Genomic DNA, 15,773 nt, shown 5'->3' on the forward strand with positions numbered 1-15,773 from the left:
ACAATGTACCCCACCAAGATGGCATGGGTCGCTAGCGCTTCTGAAGGGCTACCGGGGCACCAAGTGGACTCGACCCCCGCAGGGGATGAGGGGGGGGCTATGGACGTTCCGGAGCCGACCGGCAACAAAGGTCGGAGAGATAAACGATGTAAAGCGTCGAGAAATTATAAAAGTTTCGCGCCTTTTGACCGATGCACGAACGTACCGGTCCTTCCCGCGGTAAATTGCACGAAACGAATCCATCTATTGTCCAAACAATGGCCTGCCGAACATAAAGACGAACCTTCCTTCCTATCCCGTTGCGCTTACGATACTTGCACACAAACACGCATTCAGGCACGGCCCAAGGTGCACGTGTATTGTCGTTTGCAGCATCAGCGAACGTGTAAGGGGGATTTTTTGCAGTTTGATAGTCATTTTTACAAATATATTGATACTGCCATGGATGGTGATACAATTCGCAAATTTACACCATTGTCCTTCTTCGAAGAAAATATACGGCAATATCACATTTAACTATAATGTTTCGAATATTTTAAATCGATAGTTCCGTTGTTACTTGTTACATACCGTTTAACGATGTAGTGATTGACTACAATCTTCCTATTGATCGGTTAATTTCAATCCTCATGGATAGTTTTGGTGACTCCTTTTTAAAGTGATTAGTAACTAGAAGATTCGAATCATCGTGATGTTTAGACAATCGGATTCAAATCTAACAGAAGAGTCGTTATTCCCATCACTACTTTCCTGCACTATGATATTTCCTATACAACCGACCGAAACACGGCAGTTTGAACGGCAATTGGTTTTTCCATTCCTCATCCGACATGACATATCGACACTTTTTAATGTTTAGTCTATTGGTTATGGTCACCTTTGAAATATGAACCAAATGGCATTAGCACATCAAGTAAAACATACCAAAAAAAGCCAACATTTTCTATGAATAAACTATCGCTTGAACCGTCACTTAGTTCTGTGAACAAGGATGGTAAATGAATTAGTTAATCCGTAACAATCGACTCTTCGGTACAACTTTTTTCTTCTGGCCTAAACGCCATGCCCTCTACCGCGGATGCTTCACACCTTTTGCGCCGTGCAACTTCGGGGGTCCTTCCCAGTGCAAACCGGTTGGTGCTGCCGGCTACCGGGCGATAGAGATAATTCGATAGCTAATATTAAATTCGATCGAACTGTCGAGGCAATTATCCAACTATTCTCCTATTCGTTGATTTCCGTGCTTCGCCACGGGTAATCAAAAGATCCTTAGAGTGATCGATTTCTAATGCCTGGCAATAACTAAGGTGAGAAGCGGGGAGAAGCGAACAAAACAACGGATACTTAATAAAGAACGAACCCTTGCTCCCGCCCGAGCGAAAACCTAACGACAATTGAAAAGGAGATAAAAAAAAAATACATATATACAGGAGAACAAGTAACAAGTAAAAAAGCACAACACATCCGACCAGGCGGTGCCCGCACGCCATCTTCCTGCTGCCGAACGTCGACAGAAGTCAGTTGTTCATCGGTGACCGTGGATAATTCATCAAAAGATCAGTAGCTTCCACACTAAATGCCTTTTTTTTCGGCCTGTCTGCCAGTTGGATGGGATGCGATAAGGCAGATCCTGCAGCGCGCTTCATTCATACCTCGGACACTTTCCTGCTCATTTTACGCTCTTTTTTCTCGCCTCCTGTTTTTTTTTCCTGTTTTTAACCAACGCGCTCGCTTGTTCTTCCCGAACCACTCCGGATGGTAGCTCGTTCGCTAATGATTGTTGTTGATCGATTTGAACCGTTTGTTCTTTTCCACTCGACGCAGACCCACCTCCAGTGTGGATTGACCATAACTTCCCTTTACCTCGTCCTAGCGCTCGTCCGGCTTCCCATACTCCCATACGAGCTTGATATTCTAACGTGGATCGATTTGAACCGTTTTGTTCTTTTCAAATGTAGCGCTTTGGGACTGCGGGAGCGAAGCGGTTTCGTCGTGCCTTCACCATCCTACCGACCACCATTAATTTCCACCTCATTGGACCTCTTATCGTGCCGCCAACTTGCTAATACTTGCTGCGCACTGGTATTCCCCCATTTTCAAAAGGTCATATCACTCACATTGTAAAAGAAACACTTTTAATTTAAACACGGCACACCCAAAACGACGCGGATGATTGTCCGCTTGTATTGATTACGCCCGTTGCCATAAAAGTTTATCTGGAAATCAGGTGATAATCTTACATACAGTTTAGTTCACCCAATTCATATCACAGCTGCTAAATGTCACTTGTTTTGTTTATTTACAATCGCTGCCGTATATTTTCTAAAGTTTTGGTTAGTTTTAAACTTTTTATCTGTTTCTAATTTTGCCTCATTCCATTTTTGTAGGCCAATTTATCAAATAATTTGAAGTATAAACAATAGTCTTCTATTATATTTTTTCTAAATAACCAAAATTTGAGATAGGAGACAAAACCAGATGAACACGAGACAAACTCAGATGCATTGGAGAAATAAGTAGATACGCTATTGCAATCAAGGGTGGGTTAGAGACAAAGATAGGTGGTGACGGCTGTATGAAAAGTTTTAAAGCTTTTTAAAGTTTCTTTTACAACCCTTCCCTTCTCTCCATACTCTGTTTTCGACTTCTGAATGCACACACTGAGCGGCTTACCTTTGACCTTACATTAAATCTCTATCTCCTGCACACTTCAATTAGTAGCACAACAAAAGCGGTCCCGCGGAGGAGTCAATGCTTTTTTTTCAAGTTTGTTTTCTATATCTTACGATTCCGATCTTAAGAGATTATGCATGCCACCGTGCGGTTGACGAGACACTCGCCGGGTTATGATCGGAATATAATAACACGATGATGGGCATGTTGGCGTCCAGCTTGTGCTCACCGCGCAGAATCACAGCCGCAGAAGCAATTATCATTAAAGCGGGGCTAAACATTAGTCCTTTGCCGATTGTTTTTATGCCTCATGTGTTGGTTTTTTGCTCCTCTGTTTCGCATATGTCGGCTCGCTACGCACAACTTAGCCCAAAACCGGTACCGGGATACACGCAATTGGCGCTGCAAATTGGCTGTTGCAGTGGAATTACGTAGAATCTCTGTTATTTTTAAATCCCAGCGAGTGTCACCTTTGGAGGTAAACTTTAATTGTTGGAAAATCCCCTGCTGCAAATGAAGTACGAGCGCACGTATTGGGTTTACTCAATCTTATTTTGACTGTTTTCGTTTGGTGATTACTTTTTTTCCACAAGATTTACCTAGAAGGTAACCACTTGCCGCGCAATCAATGTCTTTCTTCGCTAGTCATTCGGTTTGTCTACCACTCTCTGTTGATGTGCAATGCAGGCCAGGAGTAATTGATATGTTTTCAGACGATGTTGAAGGAGGAAGGAAAAACCGGCGATCGAGACACAGGTGATCAAGGGTATTTTTGCGTCTCAGCACAGTGCCTTGCGTCAATTGGTACCTTCTCTTCTCCCCAATCCCTTTACTTTTAATGTAAAAGAAACGTCAGTTCCTCTTTGGCAAACAAAAATTGTATGTTCAATCATAGGCTGTACCGAAAGTCAAGCATTGGATTACTATTTGTAACAAAACGGGGGGAACTTTTATCGTAAGCCTTCTACTCGTTTGACATCAACGATTGTAAAGGTTTAAATATACTTTTCAAAATGAAAAGGAGTTAACAATTCAAAATTCCTAAGGCTGCAGCATCAAGAATGCAACTCACTGTAACGCCTCATTATATCACCCAAAGTAAAAAAAGCCACTCTGCTCAGCTGCAGAGCAAATCCGTAGGCGAAGGATTCGGATCGATTTACGATGAGAATTTGGCCCGATCCGACGCCCCATCCATCCGGCAAACGTGTCTCAATCTCAATTACAAAGATCCGTCGCCGAATTTTCCCCGCTGGCGACGGTGAAACGGATCAGGTATCATCGGATACCTGACCATTGAAGGCTCCCAGAAGTTTTTGAGGCCCGATTTCCAAATCGAACGTAATTACACTCGTTTATCATGTTTTGAGTTAATCGCTAAGAGGTATAAGGTGTTCGTATCTTAAATTATGTGAAGAGCAAAGTATTGCTAACTGTTTTAGTGCAAATAATTCATAATTTCCTTATTTTGTCAAAAAATGAATGTTCTTGCGGTTAACATTCGATATCATGGAGCCCTCCAAAGCAAGTCACAGAGTGCTGAGGGCCGTCTTAAAGCCTCTCGAACGTGCGATAGCGTCGAGTGTGGTCCGATCACTCAAACGGGGTCGTTGGAGTGATGAACCGATCAGCAGAAACCTTGCAACGATCGGATCACTGTATCCACTCCGCCCGAAACCCACCGGACCGAGTCATCAACATCCTTCGTTCCCATCCTGCGACGCCGATCTCTCTCCCAGCCTGCGACATTCGAGTCGTACAGTAAGCAAATATTTGACACCAGCGTACGAATTTGGGCGCGCTCAAATTTCATGCACCAACAGACTGTGTGTGTGTTTTTTTTTTTTTTTTGTAAATAATCAGACGAGGCTTCCAACATGATCCTAGGGTTAAATGTTATTAATTTGGTGTTTGGCGCGAAGTGTCCGGCCCAAAAGAAGCATGTAAGATTTTGGCGCCAATCAACATGTTTGCATCCCATTTTTTCGTTCGGAATGTTTCTACTTAACGAGAATATTGATGAATGAAACCATCAACCTAAATGCAAATATCACTAGTACATAACAAAATTAATATACAATCAAAGATTACAGCTTCAAAACACAATTTGTTCACACGAATTGTCCTATTTAATATGAAAATTTGAGAGAAGATATCACATGATTCATGGTTTAGTCGTTTCGCTAAATACTTTTTTAACTGGGAATATATTTGTAAGGAGATTATTAGCTTTTTTTAAACAATTGTTGTTTAAAATGGAGTGAAAAGTATAAAAAACAGTAACAAGCAATTTAAAAAACGATAACAATGAAACCGATAAGAAGTGTTAATACGGTAAGTTCACATACGAAATGTAAAAGTCCTAATCAGACATATGAAAACGATGTTAATCTACATGCTTTAAACCATTTTGGAACACATTCAGTGCGTCATCCATAGCAAACTTCTTAATATCCAGGTAGCCCTCAGAGAAAGGATCAACACGGAGGAGTCAAAAAGATGCTTTCTTAAATAATTACGTAATTTGCGGTATTCTACATATCTTCTTCTTCAGGCGGCTTTGTGCTTTGTTGAAGAATGTTTACGTTTAACGCGAAGCGGTGAATAACACACAAAGGGCAAAATATTAAGCCTTGGGGACTGATTTGGAGGAATACAATGCTAGTTTATGTTGCGGTTGCTGTGGTCGAAAAGGGCACGAAAAAATCTGGAGATAAAGCGCCACTGGATGTTCCCTCCCATCTCCCGCACACGGAATAATAACTGTTAAGGACTTCGAACCAGCCTGAACTTTCATCGTTATAATTCGAATTTTTAGAAAGTCTTCAACTTGCGTATCTTAAATCGAAAGAAGAAACTTCTAAAAGAGTTACGAACAAATTTGAATCAACTTGAAATCAGAAAAGAGTAACTGTTTGTAATGATTTACCCCGACAATTGAGCTGGTAAGATTCGTTGCACATTCAAATTCAGGAAGCAGATCATTTCGCCCCACCTTCCCCCTTGCCCAACGCTTCCACCCATGTAGGCGGTCAAACAGATTGCAGGCAAGGCTATACCAAAGACTACAAGCACATTCCGCAAACCCCTGGGGAAACTTCATTTATTAACATTATGCTGCTACCGGAGTTGCTTTCGGTGCCTTGATGTCATGTTAATCGAATTTATAACGTAATCATTCTGTCATTATCGTATGGTTAAGCAAAGAAAGCGTAGAAAACAAACACATAGAAACGGCAGATGATATGTTTTAGCAAGTGAGCATGCAAGAGAAAATCGAAGCGGAAACACACAAAAAAAAATAAATAAAGGAGAGGAGCGAATCACGGAAAACTTCACTGATCACAGCGCCGGCATCCGCGAGTCGGCCAAGACGACGGCCAAGGACCGCAAAGGCAGAAAAAAAAACAGACTTACATCAACCCACAAATTGGAGGTAAAGGGTGATTGTACTTAGCCGTCTGAGGTAGCGTAATTTCGTCATCGAGAAGTCTTCCCGAGCAAACCGCAACCAAAACGGTGGCGCCAGAAGAATATAATGTCCGTCCCGTTGTGCCGGCCGCAAGCCACTGTTGCTATACAGAAGGGCCGAACTTGGAAACTGCACTAGGTAGCGAACAAATTAAGCAAGATTACCGCTGGCAATACAAATCAAATGCATTATGTCAGTTGAGTCTGCAAGCTAGTAAATGTAAACAAAGTGTTATCACTGGTTTGATGCATTGCGCAGATTACGAGTGGAACTTCACCAATGCCTAAAGCATAAGTGATATTATTTAAGATGTATACTAGTTAGCAAGACATGAATTAAACTAATTCAATAACTGATTGATACGTATACTCCTTTTCTCTATAAAATATTTCTTTTTTATCCTTCTTCTACAGTGTTATCATTGTATTCATTTCGTAAAGATCCTGTTTTATTATTATAACAGAATAACAGAAGAAAAATTTATTTTCTAATACATAGTTATTTTTTATTAAGACTAATTAATTTAGATCTATACAGAGAAAGTAATGTGCATTCAGTGCGTATTGTTAAAGGTACGAACACCGGGTCGAGTTACTTAATTCAAGGCGCAGATTATTCTTGCTTTTCTGTTTTGGATCTTGGTTTATTAGTAACTGGGAATTGCTAGACTCTTCCAATGCAAACTAACTAGGAAAAATTGCACAGCAATACTCAAAACAATTTACATGTTCTCATGCAAAACTTGAACTCAGTACTGTTTATACTCGCTTGTATAAAAGCCATCCTCAGCCTATACAATCTTGTGTAAGCAATGCATATTATGAACTCATAGATTTCCAATTGATACGTCTTTTAAAGAATTGCTATAATTGCTATCAAAATATTTCCTTTACAATATTTCCTAAAAGGATTTGAAGGATTGTTTTAGGCACAGGTTGCTTTGTCGGGCAGCTGAATAGCCGACATTTTTTTCCATTTTTTACAAAGTAAGCTTTTCAGAGACAGAAAGGGGAGAGTGTACTTATACCAAACACATCTGCCTCAACACTAGTGCTTTGCCTTTTTATGCGCCGGTTCGAGTCCACTGGCGAATTCGGAAGTGTTCAAAACGCGGGATCGTTTGGCAAATTCCGCCATCGTTTGCCCACCTGGCCTGTTGTCACCACGTTGTTGATAACCACCAACTTTACCCATAGTCCTTTAGGAATATAAAAAAAAGCAACCTATCAGTAAGCCAGCATAATACTATTTTTTTTTGTTTGAATAAGAGTTTTACACACCTGTTAGTTAATCCGTTACCGGGGCGTTTGGTAGTGTGTAGCGCATTTTTTCGATGCCCTGGGATGGCTTTAGCTGGCAAAGTTGCATTTGAGGATGCCTCATCCTTTGGGCCAGTGTGCGCATGCATAAACTGTTTCGGTGCATCGCGCAAACCAAGACTTTGCGCGTAGTGACCCATATGAATGCCTTTGACGGCAAACATGCGGCGCAGCTCTTTCGGGAAGTTGGAATAATAACGTATCCATGAAACAAAAGCTAAAAATGGTAAAAAGGGAAAGAGAAATCAATAAACTACGAACTACTTTAACTACTTCTTTAACAACTACTTTTAAAATGGAAGGAAACTATTTTATGGAATGGGATGAATTGGATGGATTTGCTTTAAATATAGTTATTTTCAAACACGGGATGAAATGTTACGATGATTAACATTAAATTATATTTACTCCACGAAGAATTGAATGCTGAAATGCATAATCGGACACTATTTTGCATTGGAACTAATCAAACATAAATCTGTTTAAGAACTATTCAGTATTTAAAAGGGTGTCTATGCCTTCTTTTGCCACTCATTGACTTTCTCTTTCCGCTTTTAACTATTCCCTTTACACTCCTACCACATTTCACAAGTTCGAAAAACCGAATAATGGAAGGGATAGATTACTTTTCCTGTTATAAAAAAACAAGCTCGACATGTGCATACCTTTTCGTAGATTGCGAATGGACGAAATCAATCACGGGTTATCAGCCAAAGTGAAGTTCTGTTTAGATTGAGTTTGATTGGAGTTACCATCCTGGCAAGTGAACTATACATTTAGCGACTGATATAACGCGAAAATCGGGCTTTAAATTAATATTTCCGGCACAATTTGATCGGATCATAGCAGAACAAGCGTTGTTACATTACGGCTTCCCCATCTGAGGGTCTTGGGCGGCAGTGGTGTATGTAATGGACTCAGACGGCCAAAGAATAACAGAGGCTGTCTTAATTTTCTATTAAACTTTAACAAAAACCGATCTCAAAATCTCACGATCTGTATTGCCGAGCGAAGTCGTCGCCGCTGTCCTGCCGCCGGGGCGGGTAGGGAAGGGAAATCGTGAGCCTCACGGTGTACTTTCGTCGCCGGAAGTTGGGCAAACGAAGAAAAGACCACGGTATGAAAGGAGAATAAAATATTACACCACCAAGAAAGAAGTGCGCAAAGAAACCTTGAAGTACCTCCGGCCCGGGGATGATGGGGAGCGCAGAGCACCAGGGATAAAGGAGCGGAATGCTCGATTGTTAGAGCGTTACCAATAACGTTCGGTGGAGGAGAAAAAAAAACATCAACCGCAATATATACCCGTGTGGTACGGGCTTGTTGCTACACCATCTTGAAACGCATTTTGCTGACGCACAATTGATAACAATTATTTTATAATTTCCCCCTGAGCCTACACACACACGCTATACGGATTGCGTCTCGCGCCATTCGCCCGTGCATGCGTTCATTAATGGCTCGTTTCTGAGAGGGGAAGGGGGGGGGGGGGGGGGTTTGAACTTGAAGTGTTGATGATGAGAACCAGAAAAGCAACGCATCCGGAGTAGCACACCGGCAATAATGAACGGCTTACGAGACATGAGCGCGGACCGATGTTTTACGGGCTTAAGATGCATGGCGTTATTCACAATCGAGTGTGTGGAATCCGACCACACACGAAAAACCGTACCGTGATTGTCGTCGGTTTCAATTCATGAAGAGGATTGGAAATGGATGGGAAACGAAGAAAAGCGAATTGATCAAGGTGGAAATGGCACATAATGCACCTAAGGTGAAGTACCGCGTTTAAGATGTTAGTTTGATTAATGCTCCGGACTACCGATGATGCTTTGATTCATAGGAGAACAAACAGTTTGAGCCTCGCTTCACTTCAATCTCCATCCCTAACAGTCTATTGATGCGACTTCATGTGAATTGACGCGACTTTATTTGGATGTGGCGGAGTTAAAATACATTTTCCTCGAGGCAAAAGTGACTCCCCAGTTACCATATTAGGCAACAATATAGTTTATGTTAGCGATACACTATCGGATTAAGAAAATCTTCACCAAAGTTTGATGTTAGATCGTTCAACTAAGAAGGTAATAAGTTGTAGAAAATACTAAAAAAAAACACAGCTGTATCAATGTTGTGAGAACATATTAACCGGCTTTTTCCCTAGGGAATTGGTTTCTCCCAAACAGCCTGTACGGGTTTATTACATTGTCGCTTGTCGAAGGGTTGGCTTGTTGCTCATTTCACGAAACGTACTTGCATCGAATACTTGACTAACCATTCAAGTGAGTGAACAATCCTAATTCGCAACTATGTTGAGTCGAGGAGAGTAACACTAGCACATTTCGCCGCCCTACACTCAAGTACACTCGTATAAGTACTTCGTTGAGGGTTTACTCCCGTGGCTTTGTTAGAAAACTTCCCCTCCCTTAACGTGCTGTCGGGCTTGGAAGAAAAAGGGAATCGAACTCAGTCGGAAAATCGACCCCTTTGCAATCATATTTGAATATATATATGGCCATTGCTTGAAAGTGCTTGGAAAATAGATTGAACAAGCCGAAAACCGGGAGACCAAAACCGCCCTTCCAGAAAATATCAAAAGAAGAAGGAGAAGAAGAAAAAAAGCCATATTTAAAGGAGTGACATTAGCGGCGACGGCGGCCCGGCTGGAAACGTCATAAAACGTCCATTAAAAAATGAGCTACTTCAACAACTTTTTAATTCCGTATCCGGTGTGCACGGCTCGATCGGCGACTTAAGTCTCCCTTTTTTTCAATGTTTTCACCTCCTTGAAAGAGTTTTCCAGCTATTCACCGCTCTGTCTCCCTCCTAATTCCCCTTCTCTCCGGAGCTAGCGGGTTCAAGTTTCATCCCATACATTGTTGACAAACCAAACAGCATGTTTCTAGCAGGTTATTCTTTCGGGTTTGTGCTTTGTTACGTTCGATTGTAAGCTCTACCATCCCATATTCAATATAGACAAAAATGAACAAAGCAAAAGGTATATGATTGATGACAGACGGGCACTTGAGCTTAAGCTCGTGATACAAGAAAACGCAAGGCTGGCTCGTAGGTGAATTTCATTTAAAAAAGCACACCTCACGGCCGGCTTAATTTTGTGCATAACTTTACTTCGTGTAAACATAAATTATAAACTATCAAAACCTCCTCGTCAGCCAGCACAAACACTAGAAAGAGTTCTGTTAGTTGGAAAGTAGAGATAGGTCGTTCATTTCCTGCTCCTGTCATCATTTACTGCTCCTATTAGTAGGAAGATGATGAACCACTTCCATGATGAACCGCGCCAAATTCGAAAACAAATTAATCAGGGTCCCCTGATAAGCACATCACATTGGACAAAAGGGTGCTCGATAGCTGCAATTACTTCCAGTGTCATGCACATTGCTGAAGTGAAAAAGCAGCACGTTGATTTGGGTCTTTTATTTGATGTTTGCAAGTTGGTGAGCCCGACGTCTAAACTAAGCGTGTACATTCTAATCCAACATATAATCCACTATAAAAACAAATGATACGCACTTCCGATTCAGCAACCAATTCGAGTGGACTCACTGGATACTCTTTTGCAAGCTCTGGCGTTGGTCGTTGAGCTACACCCTTCTGCAAGAGCAACAGCATCGACTGCACAAAGCTAGATGGAATCAGTGCAATGAACGAAACGGTACCCTTGGTAAAACCAGCGTCACCACTAGCCATATCTTACAGCCTACGTGAAATGCGCATGATATACTATGACGATGATGCCGGTCCAACGTCAGTCCTAGCGATTGCCATTTACCTGCAACGAATGTATTCGTTGCATACCGAACAAGTATCCTATGACAACGAACAGCGTCAGCTGACATAATTTACTAATAATGGTGATGATTGCGCCCACACGAAGCAGGTACGTACCGGTTTCAATCGAAGCATTTAAATCATTTCAAGACAATGAATTGATTCTGAGAATGCTGAAATTATCCTACCAGTTTCCTGTAACAACCAAATCCGATCAGGATTGCACGTTCTCCGCCCGGTTTAAATCATACCTTTAAGTTATTGGGAAAATTATCGGTGCAGTTGTTTTGAGGCATGTCAAAGTCCACGACTGCACGCTTTGCCAAGCCATGCTTACAATGGAATGTGAATAGACTTTCAGATTTATGCGGTAACACCGTAACGAGCCACATTTATCTTTTTTGAAACGACTGTGAATGTTAAAAATGGAAAGTAATTGAATAACGATCTAGAAATAAGTTTTGAAGTTAAAAGTATTTAAGAAAACGCTTGATTGAAGAAAAAATCAATTGAGTTAGCAAAAACCGTTGCAAATTGAGATTTTTTCCCAGGTCCCTTTTGCTACTAGGGAAAACATAATGCATTTGCAATTTAACAACGGTGTGGGTGTGTCCGAAGGCAAACCCATCAGCACGGTTTTATCTTCGAAGGGTGCCAAAGATTGCCGGGAGCTATAAATTATATGCCATTTCTGGTCAATCTAACGACGCTAATTTCTCCTCATCAGCAACGCCCGCTCGATAAGTCCGGAAGTGGCGTTCTACCTTCACGCTCGTTTTTGGTTAAACAATTAGCAATGTTCTCCCCCTCCCAGCGGGAAGCAGAGTAATGATTCAATAATGAGACGCTGGGACACATTGCGCGCGCCTGAACCGGGGACCATTCACGGTCTATTAATCGCCACTCGGGAGCAAAAGGGTCCTTTGCTTGACATATAGATTGCTCGAAGGGAAATGACACATTGGAACGATTCGAATCCCCGATTCGAGGGACGGGTAGACAATGGTATCCATTGCCTGAAGTGGATTGGCCACCACACTTTCCTTTCAAATTGACAAACCAACATATTTCCACCACCATCGAGCAACACAATGGCTAGGAGAACTCCGCCCCTGCGAGTGAGCAGGTCGCCACTTTCCCGAACGCTCTTTCCCGAACCCTCGTACCCGCCGGGGTCGACGTTTGTTGAGAGTGCGTACTGGAAAAAGCAACGGGGTGTCTTAGAGTTGGACTTCGAGGGGGAATGAAAAAGGGAAAAACATTTCAGGACATATCACTACTGTTGCCACCCCTAACAGTTGCCCCATTAGAAGACATGTTTTAACAGTAATTAAATTCACCAGAAACAACAATGCAGCCCCCGGGGAAAAGTCAACGGGTGTAGAGAGCAAAATAGGAGCCGTAGAGTGGCAGTCAGCGAAGTGCGTGTCGAAATCAAACCGCCGACGAAAGCATCGTTCCTTCCGTACGGTATCGAACACCCTCTGGCAAACCTATTTGTTCTATTTCTGTACATTAGCTGGCGTTAGCTGTACAAAATAACAATTGAAGTTTGAATTGGGAAAATAAGACTTTTTCCCCTGAAGCTTCCCTCTTTTGCAAACAGTATAGTTTTGTTATGATGTGGAAAAACCCGTTATCTTTAAATAATAAGTTGAACAATAAGTTGAAATTCTTCTAAAATTTTCAGTAACTTTTCTAGCACACACAAGTGATTTTCAATTCCAACCTACAAATGGTGTGCATTTAGGTGGTCTACGAGTGTATAGTTTTTTTTTCAAATGTCAATCTATGTTTCCGGAACATGTATAAACCAATAATGAAGATATTTGTTTGATAGAGAATACCTAAAAAGTAAAGTAACTGAATTCGAAAACTTCAACCCTTAATTGAATGCTATTTTAAATAAGCATAAATTGAATAGAAATGCCACGTCCATATAAAAAATGTGTTATAAAACGAAAATGCCCACGAAATTTTAATAATGATCATGATTACTCTATGATGATCTCATTCTTATCACTACATGAAACAATATATAGTTAGATCGTAGTATGATGAACTCTGTATTCGCAGTTTATCCATAACCATGCATTAGTTTATCAAATTTTAAAGCACATACCTTTGCTTGCGCTTGCAAATAGCTCTTTTTCTTTGGTGATAAGTTGCTCGAAGCGACGTTGTAGACGAATAGCGGCCTGCTCTTTGTTCTTGGCAACCGTCTTTTGACCGCATTTCAACTTCTGCCCGAGATGAACGAAAATACCATCGATTTTCTGCTCCTGTATGCTGCAAGTATTGATGAAATTTTTGAATAAATGCATGGTCGCAGGAGAACAACTTTACAACACCTACCTTATCTGTTTATCGGCAAGGTACTTTATGAAATCAATCTCAGCCGGTTCGATGAACAAGATAGCTTTACCCGTTTGTCCAGCCCGAGCAGTTCTTCCGACGCGATGGACGTAGTCGGCCAATATCTGTGGCGCGTGATACTGCACCACCAAGTCAACGCACGGTATATCAATGCCACGTGCAACCATATCCGTGCAGAGAAGGACGGCCGCTTTCGCCGCCCGGAACTTCAGGAACACTGCACTTCGCTCGATTTGTGTCATGCCACCGTGGAGCTTAAAAAAGGATACTCGCGGCAGAAGCGTTGTATCCTCGGATTCCTCATCGTCTTCCATCTCGTCATCTGAATCCAGCTGCTTCGCCGTGAGTACCTCCACCATGACATCGTAGTGAAAATCCACCAAATCCTGCGTGGCCATGAAAATCAGCGCCTTCGATGGTTTTTTGTGTTGTTCGCTTGCAATCAACCCGCTGAGAGTGACAAGCCGTAGCTTGGGTGGGATAACGAGGTAGCGTTGCTTCACCGTCTGTGGTATACTGACGCATTCGTCCACGTTCAGCAGGTGGTCAGCGGATTGGGGCCCATCGAAAGTTTGTGCATGTGTCTGTCGTTGGCGGATTGCTTCGCTCGTTTCTACGTACACTGGATCATGCAAGGTCAATCCGGCCAGTTCCTTGACGGATGAGGTTAACGTGGCCGATAGAAGAACTGTTTGGAGTGATCTCGCTTTTCCGTCGACATCAGTGGTACTCTCTGCAGCGTTTGAACCCTCTTGGATAGCGCTGACGATCTCTTTCACGTCCTTCTCATAGCCAAGTTCCAGCAAACGGTCAGCTTCGTCCAATACAAGCCAACGTACGTTTCCCAATTTCAAAGACTCGGTGTTACGAATATGATCACAGAATCGCCCGGGTGTTCCAATCAGTATGTTCAAACCGGCCCGCAGTCGTGCCTTTTCTGTCTTGCGCTTCTCTCCGCCACACAAAAATCCCGAAACGATCCACGTGTACGGCTTGAGCAACTTGACCATCAGCTCGTAGGTTTGCAAGGCTAGCTCGCGAGTTGGAACGATTACTACTGCAAGAATACCGTCCGTGCGACTCGTTTTCGGCCGAATATTGTGCAGTTGCTCTATCAATGGTAGTGCATAGGCGAGAGTTTTTCCCGAACCGGTTTGCGCCCTGATCAGTGCATCCCGACCTTCCATTAAACGCGGTATCGCCATACTTTGTACCATCGTCAAATGTGTGTATGACAATAGATCGGCAATATTTTTCTTCGAATGTGGATGAATCTCAAGTGCCTCAATCGTCTGTTTACTGAACACTTGCTCTTCGAGCGGTTGCACTCTTGGCAAATCTATCGTCGGCAAATCCTTTTTAAACCGATCGAACATTGAGGTTTTCTGAGAGCGATTTGTTAACGTTGCATTGGATTGAAAATTGAACACCGAGTTTTTCTTACTCGTGTCCTTATCCCCTTCGTCTTCCTCTTCCTGAGGAATTGTTTCGCGGGTATGCACTTTAGGTGCACCGTTTTTAGATGGTTCCTTTTTTGATACTCCATTCGTCTCACTGTTGCTGTTAGTTGCCACATTCTTGCCTTTTAGTTTAGCTGTAGGTTGGGCTATAGGAAATTTTTGTGGTTCCTGTTTTACAGACCCCTTGACAGCTGGCTTGTTAGCTGCTTGAATCGGTTTCGATTTCACAACCTGCAAAGGTACTTTGGCAACAACTCTTTTCCTGGCAACCACCGCCTTACGAGGACCGGATTTACTTAAAATCATGGAGAATCCTCCATCCCCTAAGCCATTAGCATTATTTTTCTTGATACCCGCATTCTGAAAGCAATTCAATAACAATCAGTTCCGCACACGATTGGGCTGCAGCAAAGAAACATACCTCTTTCACATTTGGTGGACTATCAACCACAACATTACTGAGCATAAGATCCATGTTAATAATTGGATTTAAAGTGAAATATTCAAAGCAACGTTATTTCGTAGAAATTCACGCGGAGAAACAGAAAAACAAACATAAACTGACTCTACATTAGAAATGTCAAACAGCACGTGTACCGATTTGACAGTTGAAAGGCAAATGTCACTCATATAACACGAACAAGGCTTATACATATCTCCAAGGCTCCTTAAAAACAATCA

General features: G+C 42.1%; 1 protein-coding gene across 1 annotated transcript; it reads right to left on the bottom strand.

Annotated features, from left to right (window-relative positions):
* Positions 1-6,577: 6,577 nt before the first annotated feature.
* Positions 6,578-15,653, bottom strand: LOC131269121 (probable ATP-dependent RNA helicase CG8611). The gene is made up of 5 exons (XM_058271445.1): positions 15,514-15,653; positions 13,612-15,452; positions 13,379-13,545; positions 7,426-7,681; positions 6,578-7,343 (listed from the first exon to the last, which is right to left on the bottom strand). Exons 1-5 carry the CDS (start codon positions 15,565-15,567, stop codon positions 7,193-7,195), a joined length of 2,469 nt encoding a protein of 822 aa, XP_058127428.1. The 5' UTR covers positions 15,568-15,653; the 3' UTR covers positions 6,578-7,192.
* Between the last annotated feature and the right edge of the window lie 120 nt (positions 15,654-15,773).

The sequence above is a fragment of the Anopheles coustani genome, chromosome X (assembly GCF_943734705.1).
Source record: "Anopheles coustani chromosome X, idAnoCousDA_361_x.2, whole genome shotgun sequence".
Taxonomy (NCBI): domain Eukaryota; kingdom Metazoa; phylum Arthropoda; class Insecta; order Diptera; family Culicidae; genus Anopheles; species Anopheles coustani.

Bases quoted from the DNA above. Each gene is read 5' to 3' on its own strand.
- LOC131269121 (XM_058271445.1), bottom strand. From the start codon at position 15,567: ATGGATCTTATGCTCAGTAATGTTGTGGTTGATAGTCCACCAAATGTG. The intron at 7,682-13,378 runs GTATGTGCTTTA...TACCATTTTTAG, and splicing joins ATTTGCAAGCGCAAGCAAAG to CTTTTGTTTCATGGATACGT. The intron at 7,344-7,425 runs GTGTGTAAAACT...ATATTCCTAAAG, and splicing joins GGTAACGGATTAACTAACAG to GACTATGGGTAAAGTTGGTG.